A 25,380-nucleotide genomic window follows, 5' to 3' on the forward strand; every position below is an offset into this window, starting at 1 on the left:
GGTGCCCAGGGCAGGGGAGGGGGAACGGGTGCGTTCCCCCAGCCTCGTCAGCCACCCCGCCCTGCAATCGCCGCTGGGGTCACGCTGGAATTCCACCCTGGAACCAGGTCACGCTGGAATTATACCCCAGGAACCAGGTCACGCTGGAATGACACCCCCGGAACCAGGGCACGCTGGAATGACACCTCAGAAACCAGGTCACGCTGGAATTACACCCCAGGAACCGGGTCACACTGGAATTACACCCCAGGACGCTGGAATTACACCCCAGGAACTGGGTCACACTGGAATTACACCCCAGGAACCAGGGCATGCTGGAATTACACCCCCGGAACCGGGTCAGGGCTGGAATTACACCCCAGGAATCAGAGCACGCTGGAATTACACCCCAGACGTCACATTCAGTCATCACAACAGTGAGGCCCGCTCGGTCCTATCTGAAGACAACGCTCACGCCTGGCGCACGAGGGTCTGCGTGCTCTCAGCCCGGCCTGGCACGCTCTCCTTAGTTGGGGCTGAAGGAGGTGCACACACCCTGGCAGTGCCGGGGGAAGTTCCTGCAGGGAGGACTCTGCCTCCAGCCACCTGAATGTGGCCGCCTCTGGGGCTGTCCTCTTCAGCAGAGGGTTCACGGATGGGGCAGAGCCCCAGGACTGCCTGTGCAAGTTGGGGGGCTGCGGAGAAGGCGCCCTCATGTTGATTGGGAAACCCTACAGGCCTCACTTTATATTAGAAAGTCGAGTATCTGGGCCGTGGGCTGCAACACCTTTTTGAAGCGGCAGCGGGAGGCAGTGCCTGTGGAGGGTGGGGCTCTAACCACTGTCTGGAGACCACAGGGCTGGGGTCATGTTCATCCAGGGGACGCATTTTGGCCTCAGGCCATGGCCTCCCCACCAACTCTGCGGAGGCAGCTGGGCCTCAGGAACTGCCCCTTCCTGCCGTTCCAGCTTCAAGCATATGGTAAATCCACAAATGACGAGTCCATGATAAAGCCAGACGGTGGGGAGCCCCAGAGGCAGGGCTCGGCCAGTGGACTCTGTGAACTCAGGCCTGTGCCTTTGAGAGGCACAGGGGTCGCCGGAAACAGGCCTAGATGTGGGAGTGAGACGCTGGTGGGCACCTACGTCTCTCCCGCTCAGAAGAGGCTGATGTCCCGAACAGCCAAGCCTCCATTCTAAATTAAGCCGGTAATTTTCAGAGTTTATGATCTTTAGCAAAAGCACATGGCTGGAAGGGTAAATTAATACCCTGTTGGGATCCTCTCTCTGCTGCACGGGATTTTCAGCCAGGGCCCAGAAACGTGGCCAGGCACAGGGGCCAGCGCGCCTCTTCTATGAAATGTCCCCCAAGCGCTTTAAAAACTGGTACCTGCCAGCTCTGCCGGACACTAAAGGCCCCGAGCACAGCTGTCCCGTAAACAGCAGTGGCCATAAATCAGCCGCCCCACGGGCCAAGGCCAGCGATGCCAGAGAGCCGTCGGGGCCAGGCGACCGGGTGGCGTCTGCTGCTGCTGGCCGGAGAACGCCAAGAACACGGCGCAGACGCGGCCCGTCTAAAACCGCGGTGGCGCTGGCATTAAGCCCCGCATCTCTCCAGCCACTGGATTCTTCCTGGGGACATCCTGACCGAGGATCGTGGTGGCGAGGGACACACGGCGCTGGGACACACGACCCACCTCCCCAGGATGCTGGTGGCCGGCAGTGGCGTTGGAATGCCCCGGCCACTTGCCCTGCGGGTTTGGAGCAGGCCCAGCACTGATGTGTCCACCTCCCCCAGGGGCAAGCAGAAGGCCGAGTGGACGCTTCACTGGGACCTCACGTGGTTGGCAGCTCCTGTCCCCTCACCCACAGGCAGGCGCTCCCTCTTTGAGGCCTGGGGCTCCAGCCCACAGAGGCCACGCTCCTCACAGGAATAAACTCCTGTGCCTGCCCGCCGCCCCTCTCCCGCCCACAGCTATTTGCAGGGAGCTGGGGGCAGTGACTTGAAACCTGGGGTCGCCGCATGTGCCCCGCCCATGATGGCATCTTGTGAGTCTGGAGAGCCAGTCCTAGTCCCCTGGCAGCGTGAGTTGTGGGCGTGGTCACCGCGCCTGGAAGGTGGCCCGGGCTGACCCTGCAGGTGTGTGCGCCTGTTCCTGCCGCAGTGCCCCTCCCTGGGCTGGGGTCCCCATGCGGCTTCTCTCAGCCTTGCCCGTGAGGTCCGGCTCAAGTCTGGGGTTGGCCGGATGGTTTCTCGGCCCTGGAGTAGCGTCTTGGGCCATCCCAGCTGCTCCAAAGCTGCCTCCCACCAGGGCCGGGGCTTCCCCAGGTGACTCCCCCATCTCCCTGTCCTTGCCCCAAGGGGCACTGACATGAAGCACAGCCAGGACAAAGGGCCGTAGGCGGCAGGAGCGCGCGAGGCACCCGGCACCCGGCACCCGCGGGGGACGGCAGGAGCGCGCGAGGCACCCGGCACCCGCGGGGGACGGCAGGAACGCGCGAGGCACCCGGCACCCGCGGGGGACGGCAGGAGCGCGCGAGGCACCCGGCACCCGGCACCCGCGGGGGACGGCAGGAGCGCGCGAGGCACCCGGCACCCGGCACCCGCGGGGGACGGCAGGAACGCGCGAGGCACCCGCGGGGGACGGCAGGAACGCGCGAGGCACCCGGCACCCGCGGGGGACGGCAGGAGCGCGCGAGGCACCCGGCACCCGGCACCTGCGGGGGATGTTTCTGGATGGCCCCACCTGACCCGCTGGCCCATGAGGATGTAGCGGGATGTTCTCTGCTAAGTCAAGCCCCAGAGAGCTGCAGCCTTCCCAATACAAAGAAAAGCTGGAAAGTGTAAACTCACCTTCACAAGCAAAGGAAAGCCACACGGCTGCTTCCACATCCCAGCACCTAAGAAGCTGAAATGCACGAACATACTGCACCTGGGCTTGGCCTAAACTGTGCTTTCTGTGTGGGTTTCAAGGAAGATGTACGCCTGCGCTGTAAATCAGAGCCTCATGAGATGCACCCTATCAGTGAGGAAACGAGCGAGCGTCTGCACAAGAGCCTGGGAGTCTCGCCCGTGGAGGGAGCCACACAGGCCCCGTTCACTTGGAGAGCACGTGTTCTGGGCTCACCCTGCGCCAGGCAGCCTCTGGCTGCCTCCTGATGACATCAGCCACGTGGGGCTGGGGTGGAGGCAGCAAACGGATGGGCTCAGAAAAAGGGCAGCTCACTTTCAGGCTAAGCAATGGTGCACCAGAAATGCCAATCACCTGAGGGTGAGTTTATGAAACTCATTACAAAGAGCAGAGTGTGGAAGGCGAGTGCTGGCCTCAGCGCCGGCCAGCTTTACAAAGCATATTCCCACGGAGCAGGCTGGCTGCAGTGTCCACGGCAGCCCCATTGTCCACGGCAGCCCCATTGTCCACAGCAGCCCCATCGTTCATGGGGACTATCTGTGGAGGCAGCGCGCAGTGGTCAGCGGTGTGCAGAGCTGACAGGTAAACCGTCCCCGCAGACCCAGGCCTCACACTGCATCCTCCGTGGAAGGCACTGAGGGCCTGTCCCGTGCCTGGTGCTGTTTTGGGGCCCAGCTTTTCCCTGACGCCACTGCAGAGTCTCTGCCTCTATAGCAGTGACGTCAGGAGCTAAGTCCTGGAGGGAGGCTTCTGCCCCAGGTGAGCATGACGTTTCCAGGCCCCGTGCAGGTGCCAATTCTGGCCAAAGACGCAGGCAGTGAGCTGGGAGAGCCTCTCCCCCAGGGCCTCCCCTGCCAAAGCCCCCACCATGGCCAGAGAGCATTCAGCACAATCCTGGCCTCTCTTTAAAGAACCCCAAGCCTGGAAAATGGGCTCCCATCTCTACATGGCAACAGAAGGCAGGACATGAGTGGGCTTCACCCACCACAGCCCCTCGAACGGTTCCGCTTCTAAAGCCCCAGCTGGATCTATGCAGCCCCAGGACAGGCAGAGCCCCTCACGTAGGGCGGACCTGGGGGCCCCTCACAGCTCCTAATGGCCCCAACCGCCCAATGGCTCCTCCCAACGTAGTCCCCTTGGCTGCCTTGGTGTGACCGGGCTCCTGTGGGACAGCTGGGGTCTTCATGGCTCCCAGATCAGGGCCCCCTTCTGCTATAAGACAGGGGTGACAAGATCTGAGAATGAAAATCGGCACGAGCCTGCCCCACCCGTCGGCTTCCTGTGCAGTTGGTGACCGGCAGCTCCTGGCTCCTCGGGAACTCTGTGTGCAGCACAGGGAGCACCTGGGGGCGGGCGGGGGGGGGCTGGGGACAAGAACAGGGACCTGGGGATGGGCAGGCAGGGGGGCAAGGGGCAGGCCCAGCCCTTTGGCTTTAGACAAGTGGGGTCAGTGCTATGGACGGAATCATGTCCCCTCAACCTCATGTTGAAGCCTTAACCCCCGACCGTGTGACTCTATTTGAGAATAGGGTTTGCAGGAGGTAACTGGGGGTTAAACAATATCGTTAGGGCGGGGCCCTGATCCAATGGGACTGTCATCCCACGAAGAGGAAGAGACAAATTGCCTGTCCTGCCATGTGAGGATATGGCAGGATTTTGGCTGTCTGCAACCTGGAAAGGTTCTCACCAGAACCTGACCGTACCAGCCCCGACCTCAGACTTCCAGCCCCCAGAGCTATGAGAAATGAATGTCTGTTGTTTACAAGGCGCCCGGCCGGTGGTGCTCACTATGGAAGCCCCGAAGGCTGAGACGGTGCCCCGGACCCCCTTCCTGCGTCCACAGTAACATCTGGTCCCCAGGTGGCGTTGGGGGTGGGGAGATCCAACACCGAGCTGCCTGCACGCTGCAGGTGCCATGCACAGCAAGGAACAATCCCAAGACAGTTCCCTTCTCCCCCAGGCCCACATTTTTACGCAACCTCAAGTGTTTAGCTTGAATTACTCTGCGAGGTACGCGCTACAGTACTGGACAAAAGGGGTTTTGTTCAAAGTCTAAACCCCTGGAAAACAAAGATCAGATTGTCTTCTGTTTGCTGTACGACAATAAAGTCCAAGTTTTGCCATCAACATAAACAACCAGGAATGACACCTCCAGGGCATGACTTTTCTCAAACAATGAAAGAAAACAGCGGATGGAGCTGTCCTCTCGCCCTTCCCTCGAGGCTGAGAGGGCATCATTTCTTCATGTTCAGAGCCAAGATCAGTTTCCAGAGCAGGTGAGGGACCCACGGCCCACCAGGGGGTGAATCTGCACCAACCAGGCACTGCCTGACGGGAGACAGAGAAGGGTCCTTCTGAACTCCATCTGCCTTTGGGAATTCGTGCTCTCTCCCCGACTCTTCACTGGCGTTCCTGCTGAAGCATGTTCCAAGGTTTCCAGGAAGGCACACTCTTCCACAGCCACAGCCACGTGAGTTGTTTCCAACCACGCACGCCACAGACCTCCAGGCTGAAACCGCAGCTCCGTGGCAGCTGACAACCGTGGCTAACCCCGGCGAGGAGCCCAGGACAGGCCCAAGTGCTTTTGTTCATGGTCTCACTTTGCCTTCACACCCATCCTGCGTGTCGGTGGGGCTGAGAGAATTCCCTTTCCCTCAGGTTTATCACGTCGACCCCAAGCAACATCGGTGGGGGGCTTCCTACACACACAGAAGTGTGAAAACAGGCGCAGGGCTCAGGGACTTGACAGGGGTCTCGGGTGGCAGCAACGGAGCCAGGACGACACGGTAGCAGCGAGGGGAAGCGTGAGGGGGCCTCGGGCCGTGGGGTGCCCCATGCTGCTCCAGGGGATGGTGAGGCAGGATCTGCTGCCCAATTAGGCTGATGACAGAGGACGCTCCCACAGACCACGTAAGCCGAAACGCACACTGGTCGGCTCTCGCCAGTCCTCACCTGGGTGGCCCTCCGTGTTCTACAGGGCCAGGCTTTCCCATTCCGGCTGGAGCCACGGAGCCACGGAGCCACGGTGGGGCAGCAGCATGGCCAATGCCGTCTAGGAGCGGCTCTGTGTGGACAGATGGGTCCCTCCCAGGTGCGCGGCCAACGTCGCCAAGCTCAGGGTGCTCCTCTTGCCCCATGCATGTCCCAGAGCGCAGGCTTCCTGGCGCCCAGCCTCCCCACTGACTCACACCTCCTGGTTTGTTTTTGGTGGCCCATGGCCCTTAGATTTCTAAACAAGCCCCTTCCCGCCCTCTCATCCTGTCTCAGGCTCCCAGCCCCATCCTCCTTCTGGAGCCAGACTTGCACAGCCCCAGGCGCGCCCATCGGATGCTGAGTCCTGTGGACTCTTCCACACCAGTCTGGATCCCGACGCTAGTTCCCTAATTTATTCCCCTCATCTCTGATTTCTGAAGGAGCCGTCTTCCACCCCAAATCCCTCCTGTTTTAAAACAGGACACGCACGGCCTGAGTGTCAGGTGGCTAGGATGCCTGGCGTCTTGCTGGTAGGGGTTTTGGCGAGCACATCTCCGGCTCCCCTTTTAATTGGAGCCCTTCTTTGGACATTTGGGGAGGTCTCCTGGGAGGCCTGGTGGGGCCGGCACCCCACAGCATGTGACAGAATTCCCTTCCCTCGGGTTTATAGCATCAACAGTGAGCATCAGAACACCCCTCCCTCACTCGCTGTCTGAAGAGTGAGGCAACTGACAAAACTGAAATTTAATAAGCGCCGCCTCCCTCCCTCGGGTGGTTGTGAGGCTTTCAGTAGAACAGGGATGAGGAGCCCGCAGGCCACTGCTCACAGGTGGGGCCAGCTCAGCTCCCGCCACAGACACACTCGGCAGCTGGGCTCCCAGACTCCTCGCCCCGTGGCCACCTGGAGCGCGGCGCAGGCCACACCGCAGGCTGGAAATGTCAGCATCATCTGCTCTGTTTGAAATCAGGTAGGACTTCTAAGCTGGGGCAGAGCTGGGCTGAAACATCAGTGTGGGGGGCCCGGCTTGACCCCCACAAGCTGCAGAAAGGGGAGGCCACCCTGGTTCCTGTGCAGGACAGGGCATGGAGTGTGGGTCGTCTGCGTTTTAGGCCCTTGGAGGGCGCACAAGGGGTGCCAGCAGAATCTCTGCTTTAAGAACCTGTGACCAGGCCCTGGTGCATCAAGGCGCCCACAGCCGACACATGGAAAGTCTCTCATGGCTGAAACCCGGAGCGCGGCGAGGCCAGGGCTGACCTGACGTTGTCAGGAGCTGGGAGGCAGGTGCCATGATGGCGGGATCAGATGAGGGAACATGGGAGCCATGCCTGGGTGTCTGAAATGGGCAGGTTCACTTTGCAGTGAGAGCCGAGCTCAGGCCCAGCCCCAGGGTACCTACAAGTGAGGGGAGGGGAGGGGAGAGGAAGCGGCCACAGGTGTTCGAGGCCCACCCAGGCTGTGCTGTTGGCAACGAAAAGGTGATCTGGGGCCTCTGAGCATCTGCAGACACCTCACAAACCTCACTGTCTCATGAATGATCAAGCTTTACATGCAGTGGACATGGACAAAGTGAGCCGGAAAGTCCAGGGAAAAGGCAGAATGGGAAACCCCTGAGAAGGGGAGGCTGCTGGGCTGAGCAGGAGGGTGTGGAGGTCGGGCGGTGGCCCTGGGCTGCTTGTCTGCAACCAGGAGGATCCCTTGCAGGGTGCTCTGAGCCCCTCAGCTCACGCAGCCCCAGCTGAGCTTACTGAGGGCCTGGGCCACGCTATCTGGAGGAGGCTTCCTAGAGGGGCCGGTTCTGTGGCCTGGGAAGTGCCAGCGGAGACAAGCCCCCAGCTGTTGACCCTGGGTAGTGCGCTCTGTGCACGGGGACCTCAGTTTCACAGCCACCCGCACCCCACGGCTCACACCCTGAGCAGCTCCCTCCAGTGACCTTCACTGGGGTGGACCAAAGGCCACAGGACCCCGGCTCCCTTTGTACCAACACCTCACCGATGCCACAGTTATTGCTAGATTTAATAATCCATTGCAAACAGAGAAGTAAAGGAATCTATTCCCCTTTCTACCGCTTGAGGCAGAAAGAGATTCTCAGGCCTAGGTCATCATTGCAGGGCCAGCAGAGGGGCTGGTGAGTAACGAGGGCGGGAAGCGCGTCTACCCTTCTTTGTGACGTTCGAGTCTCCAGCTGGCTCCTGTCTGGTCTTGGGGCCCATGCCCACCCCCCGTGAGAGACCCCCAGATCCCGAGGCAGATGTGTCCCGACGCCCTCGCACCCCGGACATCGCGTTCTGTGGTCAAAGCTGTTTCTGTGCCTAGATCCTCACAGCAGCCACTCCCTGTCACCGGATGACCCTCAGCTGGACCGCGTGTCCCCTGAGGAAGGGGGCTCTGGCCACCAAAGGGGCCCCCACAGAGGCAGGGCTGGCTGTGTGTTCCCACGGGGACCTGCGGCCGGGAGCAGCTTCTCCTCGGCACTGATGGGGGAAAAGATCCGTGTCCCCAGCCCTGGGGACCTGGAAGCGTTTCCAGGTAACTGACTAAAACGACTTCAGACAAAAAGATCTGACAAGACCCAGTGATTTGTCATGTTTTATTTTCTTGTTTAAAAAAATACTGACTTTGGCAGGTAATTTTGAGTTTGTAACTTGGTTTTCTTTCTCCAAAGTGCCCGTGGCCCCACACTGCCTGCTCCTATCTGGGGGCATAAGTGCACCCCTCACGCAAGCTCCAGGCCACGCGGACGCCGCCTTCTAACCAGACCTGGGCAGGGTCCCCACGTTCCGGGCTCGCCTCTCTCCACCTGTAATGCTGACATTTTGGAATTACCTCTCGGAACCGCGAACCTTTGTGGTACCAGATCATCCCTCAGCCCTCCTAACACGCCTTCCGGGAGATTAAATTCAGGCCGCAGTTAAACAAAAACAGTGACAGACACGCCGCTCAGGAAGCCTCTCTGCGGGCGCGTGTGTTCCAGCCTCTTTAACTGCAGACGACCTTTTCACTTTGCTCACCGGGCAGCACCCCGGGATGTCAGGAGGGGCGGCCGGCAGGACTGCTCGAGGTCTGTGCCGCTCCGTTCATGGAGCTGATACATTCTGGTGGGAACTTTTCCCCATTTAACGCCTGGCCCCGCTAGGGAGGGTGAAGGGAGCTCTCCCTCTGGGCCCATCACAGACCATCAACCAAACGCTCAGCCCTCCGAGCCCGGGGCCCTCTGCACTCAGATGCGTGATTTCCGGAGGCTGACCTGCGACCTTCTGACTTGAAAGGAGAGACGCCAGGCCATGGCCTCCCTGGGCCGCCTCCCTGCGCCGCCTCCCCCGTGCAGCTGCCCCCACACCGCCTCCCCGCGCCACCTCCCCCAGGCAGCCTCCCCCAGGCCGCCTCCCCGTCCTGCCTGTGGGGATGGCAATTTTGAAGGAAAACCTAAAATGAGACTTGATTTTACAAACGTCTACATGAAAGGAATTCCACAGCTGGAGTTTCAGTGGGTTCATTTTTGTCATCTTGTGCATTTCTTTTTTTTTTTTTTTTTTTTGAGGCGGAGTCTCGCTTTGTCGCCCGGACTGGAGTGCAGTGGCCGGATCTCAGCTCACTGCAAGCTCCGCCTCCCGGGTTTACACCATTCTCCTGCCTCAGCCTCCCAAGTAGCTGGGACTACAGGCGCCTGCCACCTCGCCCGGCTAGTTTTTTTTTTGTATTTTTAGTAGAGACGGGGTTTCACCGTGTTAGCCAGGATGGTCTCGATCTCCTGACCTCGTGATCCGCCCGTCTCGGCCTCCCAAAGTGCTGGGATTACAGGCTTGAGCCACCGCGCCCGGCCTTTTTTTTTTTTTTTTTTTTTTTTTTTTTTTGAGGCGGAGTCTCGCTTTGTCGCCCGGACTGGAGTGCAGTGGCCGGATCTCAGCTCACTGCAAGCTCCGCATCTTGTGCATTTCAACAGCACATTTCACGACCCCAAGAGTCCGCCCCTCACTGCCGTGACCCAAGGGCGCACAGACCCGAAGCTCACCAGCACAGTGGAAACCTAGAATGCGAACGACCCCCGACACGACAGTGTAGAAAAGGGAAAAAGTAAACCAAGAGAAGCTTTGCATCCGGCCGGGGCTTGCTAACCTGCTGTCCTCCACCCACACCCACCCGTCCTGCCTCCACTCCAGGTCCTGCAGAGCTGGCAACTATCTCTCAGACCCCGTGGAAGAAGCCGTCCGAGCTGGACCCCAAGACACAGATGCATAGCACGGAGGATGAAGGTCCTGGAGTGGCCTTGGTGTCCCCAGACCCAGCCGGGGTTGCAGGGGCAGGAGGTGCAGCGGGGACGAGGGACGGAAGACCCAGCCGGGGTTGCAGGGGCAGGAGGTGCAGCGGGGAGGCGGGACGGAAGACCCAGCCGGGGTTGCAGGGGCAGGAGGTGCAGCGGGGACGCGGGACGGAACACAGATACCTGGGCGCTCGTTTCCATTCATTCGTTTATTTATTAAGAACCACACCGACAGTGGCCTCGAGGGAGGCACAGTGTCAACACTGGGGGTCTCGCCCTGCGGCAGCCTGGGGGCTCTGCCTGAGGGGCTCACAGTCTGGTGCAAGTTGTGGTCACAGCCCTCAGGACCAGGTGGGGTGACAGGGAGCCGGGGAGCCCCTGGGGGCCTGGTCAGTGTACTCGTGGGGGCCTGGGATGGTCACCCAGGGACTATGGCGCGACGTCCAGGAGAGGAGAGACGACAGAGGCAAAGAGAGGGAGGGCGGGCGAAGGCTGGTGTCCAGGGCGAGCCTGGGAACCTGGCCTGTGTTGAGCCATGCTGGGGCAGATGGCGGGTGGAGGGTATAGCCGGGACACTGGGCGGGGGTCCAGGAGAGACGTCCACGCCGGGCACGGAGCTGAGAGGGGAGCTGAGGCTGACCGAGGCAGAAGCATGGCTGGTAGGAGAGGATGGCCGGCTGCCAGGTGGGATGTGGACAGGAGGTAACAGGAGCGCTCAACCCCACCGGCTTCATGTTGTGGCCATGGCCCTAGGGGCCTCCACCTCCCGCCTGGGAAGGGCAGGCATGCTCCCCACACACCCCTTCTTCTGCCTCTGAGACGCGTGATCTGTGCTAAACTCGGTGCTGCTCAAACCCACGGTGGGGACTGCCAGGTGCCGAGCAAATAAGAAAAAAATTAATGCACTGCTCCGGAAAGCAGTCCTTCCCTGTAAGGCCTAGGTTTTCTTTAAAACATTCCATTTCTGGTCAACCACGCTTGAAGTTTAATTAGGACACAATCATTATATTTTCAGAAAAAGATGAAATATTTTCTTCTGTAAGATATATTGTACTTTGTTGCAAGAATGGGTCGGGCTCACTAAGTGTGGGTGGCACAGATCACGTAAACCCCCAGGGGGGTCCCAGAACGTGAGGCTCTTCCCTGCGAGGGCTGGGCTGGGGGCTACCCACCACCCCCACAGCTCTGTCTCACAGACACTCTCAGGGTACAGCGGCTGTACAGCGAAACCCCATTTTCCACCTGTTGAGAGGCATTTCTAGAGCTTGCCTGACAAAACGGGGAGTCCCAACAGTTCAGTGTGAACGTGGGGATTCGAGGGCGTTCTTAGAATCTGGTCTATGACAAATGCTGTTTACATTCAGAGAAAACGGAGACCTTCAAAAATGCCCCCAAAACGCCCCGACTTTACTAAGAAAACGCGGCTGCTTTTGCAATTGGTCTGCAGTGTGTCATTTCCCTCTTGACGATAGGAATCTCTGCAGTTTTTAGAAAAAAAGCGATACAAAAAAAAGATTGTTGATGTTAGCTAGGCTTACCCAAAATACAGAAAATTCAGGATGACAGCTAACCCTGTCCTCTCCGAGCTGGTGGAGGGGGGGTGGCCTGTACCCACAAAGGAAGCCTGGGATGGCGTGGAGGACACCTTTCTCTTCTACTGGTTCAGAGACTGAAAAAACAAACTCAATGGTATCTTCTTTAAGAAAACACCCTGAAGGTTAAAAACATAAGCTGATTTTTTTTTTTTTTTTTTTTTGAGTGGAAAGGAGCCATTCCCACGGCGGTTAAGGGACAGGCAGGTTGAGGAGAAGGTGCCCCAGCCTGGATGCCCGTGGTCCCAGGAGATGAAATTACCCCTGGAGAAGTGTCTTGGGGACGTCCGCCCAGCACAAAGCTCGTTCACCATCCTTAAAGACCACATCAGGACTATAGGCTTAAAAGCAAAGTTTATTCCTAAAGTTGCCTGCAAAATAGCTGCACCTATTTGCCTTTTCACCTGAAGCAGCTTTAGGATGCAAATGCACACCAGGACCCCCTCAGTTTTTTGGAGCAGAAGAGCCACGTTTTCCCCTTGGCTGTTACACATTCGCAAGAAGCAGAATAACCGTGACTATCTGAGTATGCAACCCCCCCACCGAACCCCAACAGGGACCAAGGAAAATGCATCCGAAAAAAGCTTCCCTTTTCCTTTCCTTCTCAGGAAATCGATGACTCAGTGTCACTAACAGGACATCACACAGTTAAACGTGCAACACGCCATGCTGCTTTACGGCGACGTCGTTTCTGCGTCTTTAGAAAAAGCACCCCACGCGCTCATTTTCACTGCTTAAGGTTAGAAAGATGGCGTTACCGTTGGCGGGAAGGTAGGTGAAACGCTGGTACTGGCTTCGCTTTCTCTTCCCGTTGCAGACGTAGAAACTGACGTGAACAGGGCTGGTTATCCTCTGATTCCGAAATGGCGGGATCTCAACCACCAGAGAATTCTAGAGGAGAAGGGCACACAGGAGGCACAATTAGCACCAGGCAGGCGACGGCTGCCACACAGCAACCCTGTGTTTCCATGGCGGTGCGGGACGCTGTGACAGTAAACTCCTGACTGGCCACCTGGGCGTCCAGAAGCAGCTGACGACAGCCCTGGACGCTCTGTGCCACCTGCACTTGTGTGTGGACACTCACAGCAAAGGGATGCCCTTGGCTTCTTGCACACCTAGGAGCCGAGAGGCTTCCTCAGAGCAGTGGAGCAAACAGGACCAACCTCAAGACTGAAATCTTGTCACTTGAGGGAAAGAGAAGCTGTGAACAGAACTGGGACCTGAGGTGCCTGAGGGTGGAAGCTGCCCGGGGCCACCTGGGCAAGGGGCCTGGTGGGGATGCAAAAGGCTCTGCCTACTCCGATGCCAAAGGGTTAGTGACCTTCAGAAAACGACCCAAGGCCCCATCGCCGGCCACCGTGTGATGAAAGTGCTCAGTGACCCCGCACCTGCTCAGACGACTGCAGTGAAACCCGGAGGAGCAGGTGCATCCTGGAGACGCGGTCTCCGGGGAGGGCCTGTGTTTGTCACATTTGATGATGGCCGAGGCCCTCAACCAGACCCCAAATTCACTCCAGCTGAGGAAGAGGAGGTGGACCCTGACCCCCGCAGACCCTGGGGTGGGAACAGCCAAGGGCATGCAGGCACACACAGCAGAGGGCGGCATGTGGAGGCTGTCGTTACCTTTTTTGTATAAGAGTCAGCAGCACGTTTACAAAACTCATGCTCTCTCAAGTACACACACGAAACGCAAGCCATGGGGTGTGGCGCTGTTCGCAGAGGTTGGGGCTGGGTGCAGGACTGGGATACAGAGATCCTGACCGCTTGCTTAGGCCCCAGCATTACTTGGGGCTCTAATGACCCTAAATGACTGGGGCGATGCGGGCATCCCTGCCGAGGGCGATACTTGGTATCTGGGGAGAGGCTTGGTGGGACTCGCGTCTATAAAGTTTAATTTTTATAATCATATGACTTAGTTTAACAAGCAGGAGAAAAATCCATTGTATTACTTCTTTTGTTAAAATAATTAATTATAGCACAGCACCTAGCTTAATAGCTAAATTGATTGAATCATGTTAACAATAAAATCTTGTGAGTGTTAAAGACAGAAAACTGAAGATAACTTCAGGTCCAGGTTCTCTCATTTACAAATAATGAAAGAGCTGAGGCCCAGACACCGATGCAGAGGGGCCATGCCCGCCTGTGCCCTCCCTGGGGCCCTGTGCCTTGGGGCCACACTTTCTCCTGGCAGCCGGTCTGTGTTGTTTAATTCACTGCAGTTCATTGGGAAGAAGCAGAAGCCACGGCACATGAGCGTCTTCCTGCCTTTGCCCCCCATCAGAGCTGCTCCAGGAGAGCTGAAGCTGCCGCTGGAAGGGCCACAAGTTCTGTCAATGCCCACGGAGCCTGGGCTGCCCCAGAGCACTGTGGGTCTGGGCTTCGCCTGGCCTGGCCATCTCCTGGGCTGACCCAGGAAGCTCTGGCCGCCGGAGCCTGTCGTGGCATTTGTATGGGGGATAAAGAGACGCTTCCTCCAAGGCTGTTTTCTGAATTCAGCAGTGCTGAGGGCAGCTGCTACAGCAGCAGGGTCTTTAGAGCAGAAGCAGCTGAGGGAAGAGACAAGAAGCAAACGTCTCACGGAAGCCGAGACTGAAATAAAAACGGGCCGGGAGGCACTCAGAGGCAGTGGCGAGAGGAGTGGAGGTGGGGACCCCATGGGACAGGCTGGGGTGGAGGTGAGGACCCCGTGGGCCAGGTTGGATGGGCGGAGGCAGGAACCTGTGGGCCAGGCTGGATGGGCGGAGTCGGGAACCTGTGGGCCAGGCTGGGGCGGAGGCAGGAACCTGTGGGCCAGGCTGGATGGGCGGAGGCAGGAACCCGTGGGCCAGGGTGGGGTGGAGGCGGGGACCCCATGGGACAGGCTGGGGTGGAGGTGAGGACCCCGTGGGCCAGGCTGGATGGGCGGAGGCAGGAACCCGTGGGCCAGGCTGGGGTGGAGGCGGGGACCCCATGGGACAGGCTGGGGTGGAGGTGAGGACCCCGTGGGCCAGGCTGGATGGGCGGAGGCAGGAACCTGTGGGCCAGGCTGGGGTAGAGGCGGGGACCCCATGAGGCAGGCTGGACGGTGCATACCTAGGACCAGTTTTCCTAGGTCCTACCTGACTGGAAGGGCCTGTGTTGATGTGGGCACAGGCCAACCCACTTCATCTCTCTAAATAGACAAATTATATGACAAAAATACTATCTCCGTGGGAGCACTGCCACTTAAATACACAGAGAAGGAAGCGATAAAGAACACGGAAGAGCGGGAAGGGAGAGGGAAACTCGTCCGTACTGGAAAAAATACAGGCTCCAAACGGCACCAGCACCCACGCAACCTGCTTTAAAACTCCACTGTTGAGATGAGACTCACACACTTACTTATAGAAAGTACAAAAACCGTAGACACAGCACATCCCATTTTGTTTACGCACAGGCAGCACGGTGGCTCACACCTGTCATCCCAGCACTTTGGGAGGCCCAGGCAGGAGGATTGCTTGAGCCCAGGAGTTCAAGACCAGCCCGGGCAACACTGCGAGGCCCCATCTCTACAAAAATTTAAAAATTAGCTGGGCAGGATAGGGCACACCTGTGTTCCCAGCTACTGGTGAGGCTGAGGCATGAGAATTGCTTCAGCATGGGAGATCGAGGCTGCAGTGAGCTGTGATCAAGTCACTGTACTCCAGCTTGGATGACAGAGCAAGACCCTGCCTCAAAAAAAAAAAAAAAATATATATATATATATATATACACACATACACCCACACACATACAGACACACAGAAACACGTATGTACACAATATAATGTATGTAATGTGTGTATGTGTGTCTGCATGAACATCTACACACAAAGCAGCAAATGGAGCAGGACGCATGCCCAATGCCAGCAGTGGTTATGTCTAAGTTGGTGAGACTACACTAGGTTTTATTTCCTTTTTTATATTGTCCAAATGTCCACGATGAGTATGAAGTTCCTTTAGGATGAGAAAAAATATATATTAAAGCAAACTCCATTTAAGAGACTCAAAACGAAACAGGAGGCCAGGTGTGGTGGCTCACGCCTGTAATCCTAACACTTTAGGAGGCCGAGGCAGGTGGATCACTTGAGGTCAGGAGTTCAAGATCAGCCTGAACAACATGGTGAAACCCTGTCTCTACTGAAAAAAATACAAAAACATGAGCCAGGCATGGTGGCTGGCACCTGTAGTCCTAGCTACTTGGGAGACTGAGGCACGAGAATCGCTGGAACCTGGGAGGCAGAGGCTGCAATGAGCCGAGATCGAGCCACCGCACTCCAATCTAGGTGACAGAGCGAGACTGTCTCAAAAAAAAGAAACAAAAAAAAAAAAACAGTAAACATGAAGTACATAATTTTTCACATGTGCTCTTAAATTTCTTTTACAACATACAGCTGTTAAGCTTCCTGTGAAATATGCCAGTGTCAAAAGTAAAACAGAAAATCACAGAGAATGTGGATGTCGGCTTGGCTGGGATTGTTTTCAATGTGGAAAGGCTCATGGCTCCTCCAGACTGCTCCCCCTGCCTAGGGGGACAGGGCAGGCTGGCTCCAGCATCCTGCATCCTACATCCCGTGTCCCGCATCCCGCGTGCGTGTGCGGAGCTGGCGAAGCCTGTGGAGACCCCGACAGGGCCAGGGCGGGTGGGCAGCACAAGGCCAGGCGCCAGGCTATGATGCCCGCAGGCAGAGGGATGGAGAGCCAGGAGGTCAGTGTCCCCAGCACAGACGCAGAGCAGAGCAAGGGCAGCCCAGTGGGAGGAATGAACCAGACACCTGGTGGGTGGGGAGGCACCGTGACGACCCCGTGAGCAGAGGCTGCCAGCCCCCCGGGCAGCTGCAAAGCCCCGGCCAGCGGGGAGCCACAGACCTTCTGGGCACAGGAAATGGCTGCGGGCAGGAGAGGCCGGTATGGACACTGGAACAGGCATGGGCTGCAGGGAGGAGAGGCCGGTATGGACACGGCAGCGGGCTGCAGGAAGGAGGCCAGTACGGACACGGGAATGGGCTGTGGGGAGGAGAGGCTGGTACAGCAGCTCGGGCTGCTTCTGCCTGTGGCCGGCCATTCCCAGGACGCTTCTGAGCACCCCGACCCTCTGGCTGCGGGGTAGGCTGAGACTCCTTCCTCTGAACGCCGGCCTGCCCTGGGGCCTCCAGCTTTCCTCGAGGGGCTTCTCAGGTGAAGGCAAGAAAAGCGACAGCACTGAACCAGAGCCCTGTGGGTGCCAGGAGCTTCAGGGGAGGCCTGAGCACCACTGAAGCTGCAGGTGAGCTCACTCCACCCAGGGCCAGGGAGGAACCTTTTCCATCTGATAACCACGTGGAAAGGGTTCTGGGAAGGGGATGGGCCCCCGGGGGAAGGGCGCTGAAGTCGCAGGGTGGAAGTCGCAGGGTGGAAGACGCGGCTTTCTGACAGAGCTGCCTCTCGGGACAGGGAGTGAAGGTGCCAGCACCACTCTCCAAGGAGGCCACCGACCCTCCCACCAACAGGAGATGACCTCAAGACCCCGGTGTCCTGTCCACCTGCCTCCAGCTGCTCGAGATCAGCGCTTCCCTGAGGTTTCTGAATGGATCAGCTTCCACCTGCACACACTGAGTGGGTGCACCAGACTTCCCCGACCCCCAGGGACACACACTGCTGAGCTTGGAAGCACGTTCACATCTTCGAAACCCCCGTGTGAGCCACGTGGTGTCTTACGTTGGCCTAAAGATTTCTACTGCTTTTATAGGACTAAATAGAACACTCAAAGAATCCAATGTAGGGATCAATCCAACTGTATCAATAATAAGTAAACATCAGGTCGGGCACAGTGGCTCCCGCCTGTAGTCACAGCACTTTGGGAGGCTGAGGCAGATGGATCACCTGAGGTTGGGAGTTCCAGACCTGCCTGACCAACATGGAGAAATCCCGTCTCTACTACAAATACAAAATTAGCCGGGTGTAGCGGCACATGCCTGTAATCCCAGCTACTCAGGAAGCTGAGGCAGGAGAATCGCTTGAACCCGGGAGGTGGAGGTTGCAGTGAGCCAAGATCACGCCACTGCACTCCAGCCTGGGCAACAAGAGCGAAACTCTGTTTCACAAAACAAAAACAAACAAACAAAAACAAACAATGAGACATCAACGATCTACATGTGCCAATTACAAGACAGCATCAGAGAGGATCCCAGACACCAACAAGAAGAAGTTGCCTCCAAGAAACCACTTTAAACATGAACACTTGGAGTATGAGAGACGCACGCAGCAGCCGGCACCTCATGGGAGATGTGGGAGCAGCCACCATCCAGACAAAAGGTCATCTCCATGACTAGCCAATCCGAGGGCGGTCATTATCCTCAGGCACCCACCACATGCACATGGTGCCAGGGAAGCTGTGGCAGGTGACTGGGGGTGCTGGAAACGGCCCGGTGACAGCAGAAGCGTGACCCGGCCATGCGTCTGCCATGGCCCCATACACGTGCACCACCCGCTAACAGGCTGTGGCCAGTCGTGAGTCTGGGAGCCACGCCCAGGCTTTTGTGCCTGGGTCACCATCACAGGAGAGGTTGGTGCGATCGGCGGCCTCGGAGGATGGGGTGAGGAGTCCCCATGGGGATGCCGCAGAGCCCTGCCCTCGGTGCTGCCAGCGGGTCTGGGCAGGTGCTGGCCACGCCCCGGGAACTCAGCACAGCACCGACTCCCCGGGGCCCGCTCCGTGCCAGGTGACGGTGACAGCAAGGGGACAGCAAAGGGCGGGAGGGTCCGTGTGAGATGACCTTCCCTGGGCTGTCTCAGTGCCAGGATGTGGGAGGCAGCCCTCAGCCTACCCGGCACCGTCCCCGGCCACCAGGCTCTGACCTGACCCTGACAGGTGGGTGCAGCACATGGTGCTTCGGCAAGTACTTGGCGATTCTGTTTGTTACTGGTTCTGTTATTCTATGCATTATTTTTATTTGTTTCATTTTAACAAAGAGGAACTCCACTTCCTGAGGCCCTGGGGACCCACACTGGCTCCAGCAGACCCCAGCCTCCCAAGCCCTGGGGACCCGCAGTGGCTCCAGCTGCGCCAAAGGCACTCACCGGCTTGCACAGGTCACGATCGGTTTTCGCTTCCATCTCCCAGACGTGGTGGCCATCTGGAAGAAAGGAGCAGGAAACATCTGTGACTTGGTGTGGCGGGGAGCCCCCTCCCCGAAGCCCCCATGTGATCCAGACCCAGGGCCCTGAGCCCGGAGAGCGCCTTGTTCCGGGAGACCCACGTAGGCCCATCCCAGGGCTTTTGTGGAGGGCAGCGCCTCAGGACCCATGTGCCCAGGCGGGGCCCCAGGCTCAACGCCAAAGTTCCCCTGGGAGCCTGGGGAAGCTGAGGACACGTGGCTCAGCGCTTGTTCTGACCCCAGCCCTGGGTGGGAAGGACGACAGGGCAGGGGCATCCGCAGGAATCGGTCCTGGCCCTGCATCTGCTGGCCTCACAGCCTGAGGACAGGTCACGGGAGGGTTTCTATGCCCCCATCCTCTCCAGGGAGAGCAGGTGTGAGGGGGAGCAGGTACCCCATCATCAGAGCGCGTGCAGGGCATGTGTGTGTGGACCTGGGGCCCGGCTCTGCAGTCCCTGGCCCAGCCTCCCAGGGATGCAGGAGGTGTGAGTGGCGACAGGGGGGCCGGGGGCTCCACACCAGGGTGCAACGCCTGCTCGTGCTGGGGTCTACTCTGGTGGAAGAGGGCCTGGCCGCTGGCCCTGCCTCTGTGCAAAGGAACCACTGGGTAAATGCGAAGAGCCTTCCTCTGACAACTTCTTGCCCATCAGGAGACAGAAATGCAAAACACAGGTATTTTTAGCCTTTCCCCAGTGGCCATTTGCATGTTTTTAAAAAATGAAAAGGCTCCCAGAGGTGCAGTGAAAGGACGCGTTGTTCTCTCTGCTCCACGCCCGGCAGAGTGGGGGCTCCAGGCGCACACGGACAAAGGCGGCCGCACCACAGCCTGGCCCCTCCGATGGGCTGAGTTTGCGGCAATTATCTCAAACTAACAGATGTCAGTCTCCCACAGTCTCTTCCTCTCTTTTATCTTCTCCAAAATAAAGTCTGCTCCCAAAATCAACAGTTACAGGTATACACACTTAAATTTATCCTTATGCTCTGTCTCCAAAGAAGAAAACGTGTCTGTTACAAACCCTCAATTACTGAAAAATCAGACAAAATCTCCTTTTTCTCTGTTACAGTGCCGGGCTGCTGCCTGCGTGGAGGGTGGAGAGAGGAAATGTGAGTCACACAGGACCCCCGAGCCGCCCAGCCGAGCCCCGGCCACGCCAGCCGGGGACGCCCGAGGTCCCCATGCAAATCACCCGCCAGATGAGCCCACTCGACAGAGCCTGGCATCCATCTCTCCTCTAGGAAAAAAATAGCAGGAAACTAAAAAATACACTCGGTTGCACTGGAAGGCGTCTGAGTTTCACGAAGCAGCAAGGAGCCGGGAAGAAAGAGGCGTTTTCACTCCGGCACGGGTGCTGGTGACGGCGGATTCCCAGAAGCCCCCAGCCCAGATGCACCAGGCGGCTCAGAAGCCCTCCACCCCCACTTCATAAAAATCCAAATCACTCTGTGTGTAACTAAGTCTTCTGGCTGTTTGGTATCTTTCAAAAACGACCTTTGGAGTTTTCTTATGACAAAGCCCATCTTTGGGTTGAGGCCCTGTCTGCACCCCACAAAAGACTGTGCTCCTCTGAAGCTCTGGGGCACCACAGGCTATGGTTAGCTCTCCGCCCAGCCCAAGCTCAGAGTCACAGCTTCAGCTTCCCCAGGAACTTCCCCGAGGCTGTGGAGGCCTTTGGCGCCAGGAAGGGGAGGGAGGTTGATTGTGCTGAGCAGGAGGGACACTGAGGTGCACAGGGCCAGGATGCTGTGTTTAATGACACCCCAAGGAGACGCCATTTTTGCAGCTGAGGCAACACAGCCTGTTCCTCTCTTTATGTCCCGAGAAGGGAGAGGGACTCCAGCCGTCTCCCCATGGCCTCCTTCAGGCGGCTGCCCCACAGCAGTGAGCCCATGAAAAGCAAATGGAACGATGGCATGGAGGCGTCTTTTTCCTCCAGTGCCTTGTGGGCCTGTGGGGAACCAGCCTTGCTGGAGCAGCCCCAAGGGGAGCCACGTCTGCGTGGCCAGCCAGGCCCAGCTCAGCACCTGCCACGGAGCAGCCTCCACCACACACCTGGGAGTGCCCGCCCAGCATCCCTGCACAGGTGGGAGTAGATATGCTTAGACTTCCCCTGAAAGTGTGGGGAACCAACAAACATCCCTGCCGTCCTCAAAGACCCTGGTGTGCCAGCACCCGTGGCCTTCCCTCTCGGAGGCAGGGCCTCTCCCCGTGGTCTCCGACGTCTGTGGCCGTTTCACAGTCGACCAGGGTGAGGGTGAGGGCAGGCTTTCTGTTTCTGCTTAAGGCTCATAAAGTAAGTCTTTCAAAGGCAGTATACATTCATGGCCAGAAATGTCTATCTAGCAATTGCTTCCGGAACAAGACAAAGCACTGAGGCTGCTGAAAGATGGAAATAACCTTGCATCTCAGGAAAAGAGATGCAGGGCCGCGTCCCGCTGGCGAGAGCATTGCCATGGAGGCTCCCGGCTCCGTGGAGGCCCAGGCGGGCAGGGCCAGCCCCCGCGCTGTTCAAAACCCAGCCCCTGGCAGGAAGGAAGGCAGCCGGTTCTGAAAGGGCCTTTGTGTTCAGCCTTATCAGAGCTCTGAGTCCTCAGTAGGAAACTGCCTGAGTGCAGGAGTAAAAATATTCCAGATCATTAGGGAATTCCCTGCAGTCTGAGTCATCGGGAGGCTTCCCTGCCACACCCTTGAGGTTTCCACACAGGCAGGCCTGCGGGCCCAGGAGCCTCCCAGACCCGCCAGGACCCGCCGCCTGGAGCCGGGCCACCCCCACGCTGGCGCTGACGCTGAGCCACTGTTTCCACAGAGAAAGCCACGAGGGCCACTGGTGGAAGCAGCATCCCTGGGTCCCACGGCGCCCTTGAGTCCTGCATCCTGTGGCGTCCTCCTGCCCTGCTCCCCACGGCGTCCTCGTGCCCTGCTCCCCACGGCGTCCTCGTGCCCTGCTCCCCACGGCGTCCTCCTGCCCTGCTCCCCGTGGCGTCCTCGTGCCGTGTGCCCTGCAGCGTCCCCACGCCCAGAAGCGAGCGTCCCCAGGGCATCTGTCATCCATCTGGGACTCTCCCTCAGGAGTCTGTCCCAGCCTGGCTCCCAGAGGAGATTCTGGAGAGGAAACAGTCGCCCAGCCACACTGCACATCAGCCTGCAGGACCTCACATGGAGCCACCCTGTGACCCACAGCCCTTTCACGCCGAGGCATGTGCTCAGGCGACAGGCAGGCGTCCACACGGGACTCACGCGCTGAGGTTCACGGTGGCTTTTCCACGATCATCTCCACAGGGTGGACATGGCCCAGCACCATCGGCAGATGGGTGTGGCAGCCACATGGTGGGCTTCCCTCAGCCACAGAAAGACCCACGTCCCGACCCACACCAACAAGGGGACCCGAGGACCCCACGCCCTGGCCCGCGCCAACAAGGGAACACGGAGGATGCCACTCTCCATGGAAGCGGCCAGGCACCGCGGCCGGCAGGTTGGGGTCCCCAGCAGGGAGCAGCCAGACCAGGCAAGGCCACGGCGAGGGGGCTCTGGGGTGGTCGGGGCTGGGGGTGGGGAAGGGAGAGCAGGGGTGGCCGCTCATGGGCAAAGGTTTCTTTCTGGGACAAGAAAATGTTGTGAAATTGGTGGTGGCTGCGTAATTCTGTGAAGCTACCAAAACCCGCTAAATTACACACTCCGGGTGAATTAAATGGTGTACAGCTCACATCTCGATAAAGCTGATAGAGAAAAGAAATTAGGCAACATGATCACGGGTGACATTGTCATGTGTGATCCCCAAAGGCCCAAGGAGGAAGAGGAGGGAGGGCAGCCGGGCCCCTCCTCCTGCAGTGGGAGCGGACACGATGTGTGGCCTCCCTACACCAGCAGGGCCCAGGCAGGGGGAGTCTGAGAGTCCCCCTAACACTATTCAGAATGCGGCTTGACGAGAACTGTGGGTCATCACTCAATTCGAGGGGTCCTGGGCCATCTGAGGCCACTGAGCCGTCCTCAGGGCATGAAGAAGAGACGGGCAGATGTCTCTTCCCCGGGTGCTGCCCTCCTTGCCTTCCCTGTGTGGTCTCTGGGAGCACACAGAGAAGCCCACGGGTCAGCCCGGCCACCTGCCCTCCTCCCAAAGATGCCGTGTGGTGATGAAGCGGCCCCAGCTCTGCTTTTGGAGCCAGCAGTGACAGTGACGTCTGTCCACACCCACAGGCACGCAGCAGGGTCACCTCCTCCCTCAAAACACAAATCTGGAAGATCTGCATTTGGCCTTTAAACTGTTGGACCGGACACCTCTGAAGATTTTGTCATTACGATGCTGCCTTCGGGGCTGGCATCCAACATCTTCAGGAGGCGACAGCTGAGCTGCTCTGTGCAGGGAGACTGCCCACGCCGCGGACCCTGGAGCTGGGGACTCCTTGCTCATCCAGCACCGTCAGAGGACATGCCATGGAGATGCCATGGAGGCAGCCATCCTCCGGGTCCATCTCCCTCAGCCTACATCCCGCACAACTAAAACAGGCCACAGACCCGCCTGGACTCCACCTCCCTCCTCGGCCTGCTCCTCTGCCCCAGGCCGAGACCTTTCACGACGGACAGAGGAGGGACAGCAAGGCCTAAAGGGGCAGTGGCACTAGGTCTGCCGTACGGGGGCCCTGGCCCTCACCTCCTCCCCGCCTGCAAGAAAGAACCAGACCCCAGGAAACCGAGGAGGAGGGGTGGCTGAAGGAGGGGAGGGGCAGGCAGGGTGGCCAGCGGACACTGATGCCCCTCGGGGGAAATCGGGGCCTGCAGGGGCCTCAAGGCTTCTGCGACACCCCGGGGTGGGTGAACCGCCCCCAGCCTTGAAGGGACCTGAAGGTGAGGCCTGGAGGGAGTGGCTTCAGGCCTGGGGACTCCTCTGACCCGGCTCCCTGGGCAGACATGAGGGTCCTTGCCTGGCGCTTCCTGCACCTGGATGACATGGCACGGCCTCTGCCTGGGGACGTGCACCCCCCACTCGCCGTGGTGAATGTGTGTGTCCTGTCGTAGGACCAGCAGCTGCCAAGGCCACGGTGGTTCTGTGACAGCTCTGTGTCCTTGCAAGTGTCCTGCCAGCTGCCAGCTGAGCTCTGTGGCTGCTGGGTGGAGCCTCTGAAAACAATGGTCAGGTGCCTGTCAGAGCTCGTGGAAGACCCGGGAACCATGCTGGTGATGGTCCCAAGGCAGGGCAGGCTCGGAAAGGCCCGGACCTTTGGTCCCTTTATTTAAAAAATAACAACATACATTTGGCCCAGATTTGGAGTCCTGACCCTTCCAGTGAGGTGGGAGGCAGAACCTCCGCCTGCCGCTGTGTGGAGAAATCTGGAAACCTGGCCTGCGTCTCCTGCAGTGTGGCCAGTGCCTGCCCACAGGCCTGTTTTCTCCATGTAGTAACGTCCAGGGCCAGAGGATGGGGCGGCCGTGAGGTGGGGGCGAGCTGGGGTCCCCCATGTTGGGTTTGGGGGTTTGGGGCGAACCTGGCTGTCTGGGGTTTCTCAGGGGAGGGCTCTAGATATGCTGGACTGGGGCCTCTGGGAGGGGCCCGGGCAGCTGTGGGACTCTGGCTACTCGCTCCCACCATGCAGGCCCCCCGGACTCCCGCATTTCTGTGTGTCTTCCTGTGAACCTGGGCAGGGCCCCCGTGTGGTGGCTGGCACAGCACTGGGTTCAGGCCTGGGCCTCAGAGCTCTGGCACAACCTGTCTCTGCTTCCCAGGGGCCCCAGGCTGGCTCCACAGAGGGGCCCCAGGAGGCCACGTGGAGGGGCCCTGATGACCTGGAGATGCTGGCAGTCCAGGCCCCAGCTGGCCTGCCAGTCACAGCGGCCACAGAAACGACCACGGACGCAACCCGCATGGCCCTGCCTGCTGAGCCCCGCCCACTGCGCGGTCGCCAGCAAACGGAGCGGGTTTTAACCCCTGGAGTTGCAGCGTGGCTTCTGCACAGTGATGACACCTGGAGTTGCAGCGTGGCTTCTGCCAGTGATGACACTGGAGTTGCAGCGTGGCTTCTGCACAGTGAGACACCTGGAGTTGCAGCGTGGCTTCTGCACAGTGATGACACCTGGAGTTGCAGCGTGGCTTCTGCACAGTGATGACACCTGGAGTTGCAGCGTGGCTTCTGCACAGTGATGACACCTGGAGTTGCAGCGTGGCTTCTGCACAGTGATGACACCTGGAGTTGCGCGTGCTTCTGCACAGTGATGACACCTGGAGTTGCAGCGTGGCTTCTGCACAGTGATGACACCTGGAGTTGCAGCGTGGCTTGGCACAGTGATGACACTGCAGAGTGGCTCTGCACAGTGAGACACCTGGAGTTGCAGCGTGGCTTCTGCACAGTGATGACACCTGGAGTTGCAGCGTGGCTTCTGCACAGTGATGACACCTGGAGTTGCAGCGTGGCTTCTGCATGGTGATGACACCAGAACAGGCTTCACTGATGTTTTTAAAAAACGGCACCAGAACAGACGTGTGACTCAAGAAAAGGAGGTTGTTCAGCTCCAGGATTAAGAACTGGCTCATATTTGACGTGTC

The 25,380-nt window shown here is 58.7% G+C and overlaps 1 protein-coding gene and 1 long non-coding RNA gene across 10 annotated transcripts in view; one reads left to right on the forward strand and one right to left on the reverse strand.

Moving 5' to 3' along the window:
* Positions 1-25,380, reverse strand: part of NFATC1 (nuclear factor of activated T cells 1) — a 127,003-nt gene that overhangs the window by 41,329 nt on the left and 60,294 nt on the right. For 8 of the 9 annotated variants that reach the window (XM_033178476.1, XM_033178473.1, XM_033178474.1 and 5 more), the window contains 2 exons: positions 18,771-18,826; positions 12,473-12,605 (listed from right to left, as the gene is read on the reverse strand). In XM_033178476.1, the coding sequence (XP_033034367.1) occupies positions 12,473-12,605; positions 18,771-18,826 (189 nt within the window). Of the gene's footprint in view, positions 1-10,564; positions 11,601-12,472; positions 12,606-18,770; positions 18,827-25,380 lie in introns of those variants that run through there. The other variant, XM_033178481.1, reaches the window with a different exon arrangement.
* On the forward strand, positions 5,929-13,707 carry LOC117064216. The gene is made up of 2 exons (XR_004429329.1): positions 5,929-5,981; positions 11,882-13,707. It is a non-coding gene; the product is annotated as an uncharacterized LOC117064216 (long non-coding RNA).

This window comes from Trachypithecus francoisi, unplaced genomic scaffold (genome assembly GCF_009764315.1).
Source record: "Trachypithecus francoisi isolate TF-2019V2 unplaced genomic scaffold, Tfra_2.0 Lachesis_group19, whole genome shotgun sequence".
Lineage (NCBI taxonomy): Eukaryota > Metazoa > Chordata > Mammalia > Primates > Cercopithecidae > Trachypithecus > Trachypithecus francoisi.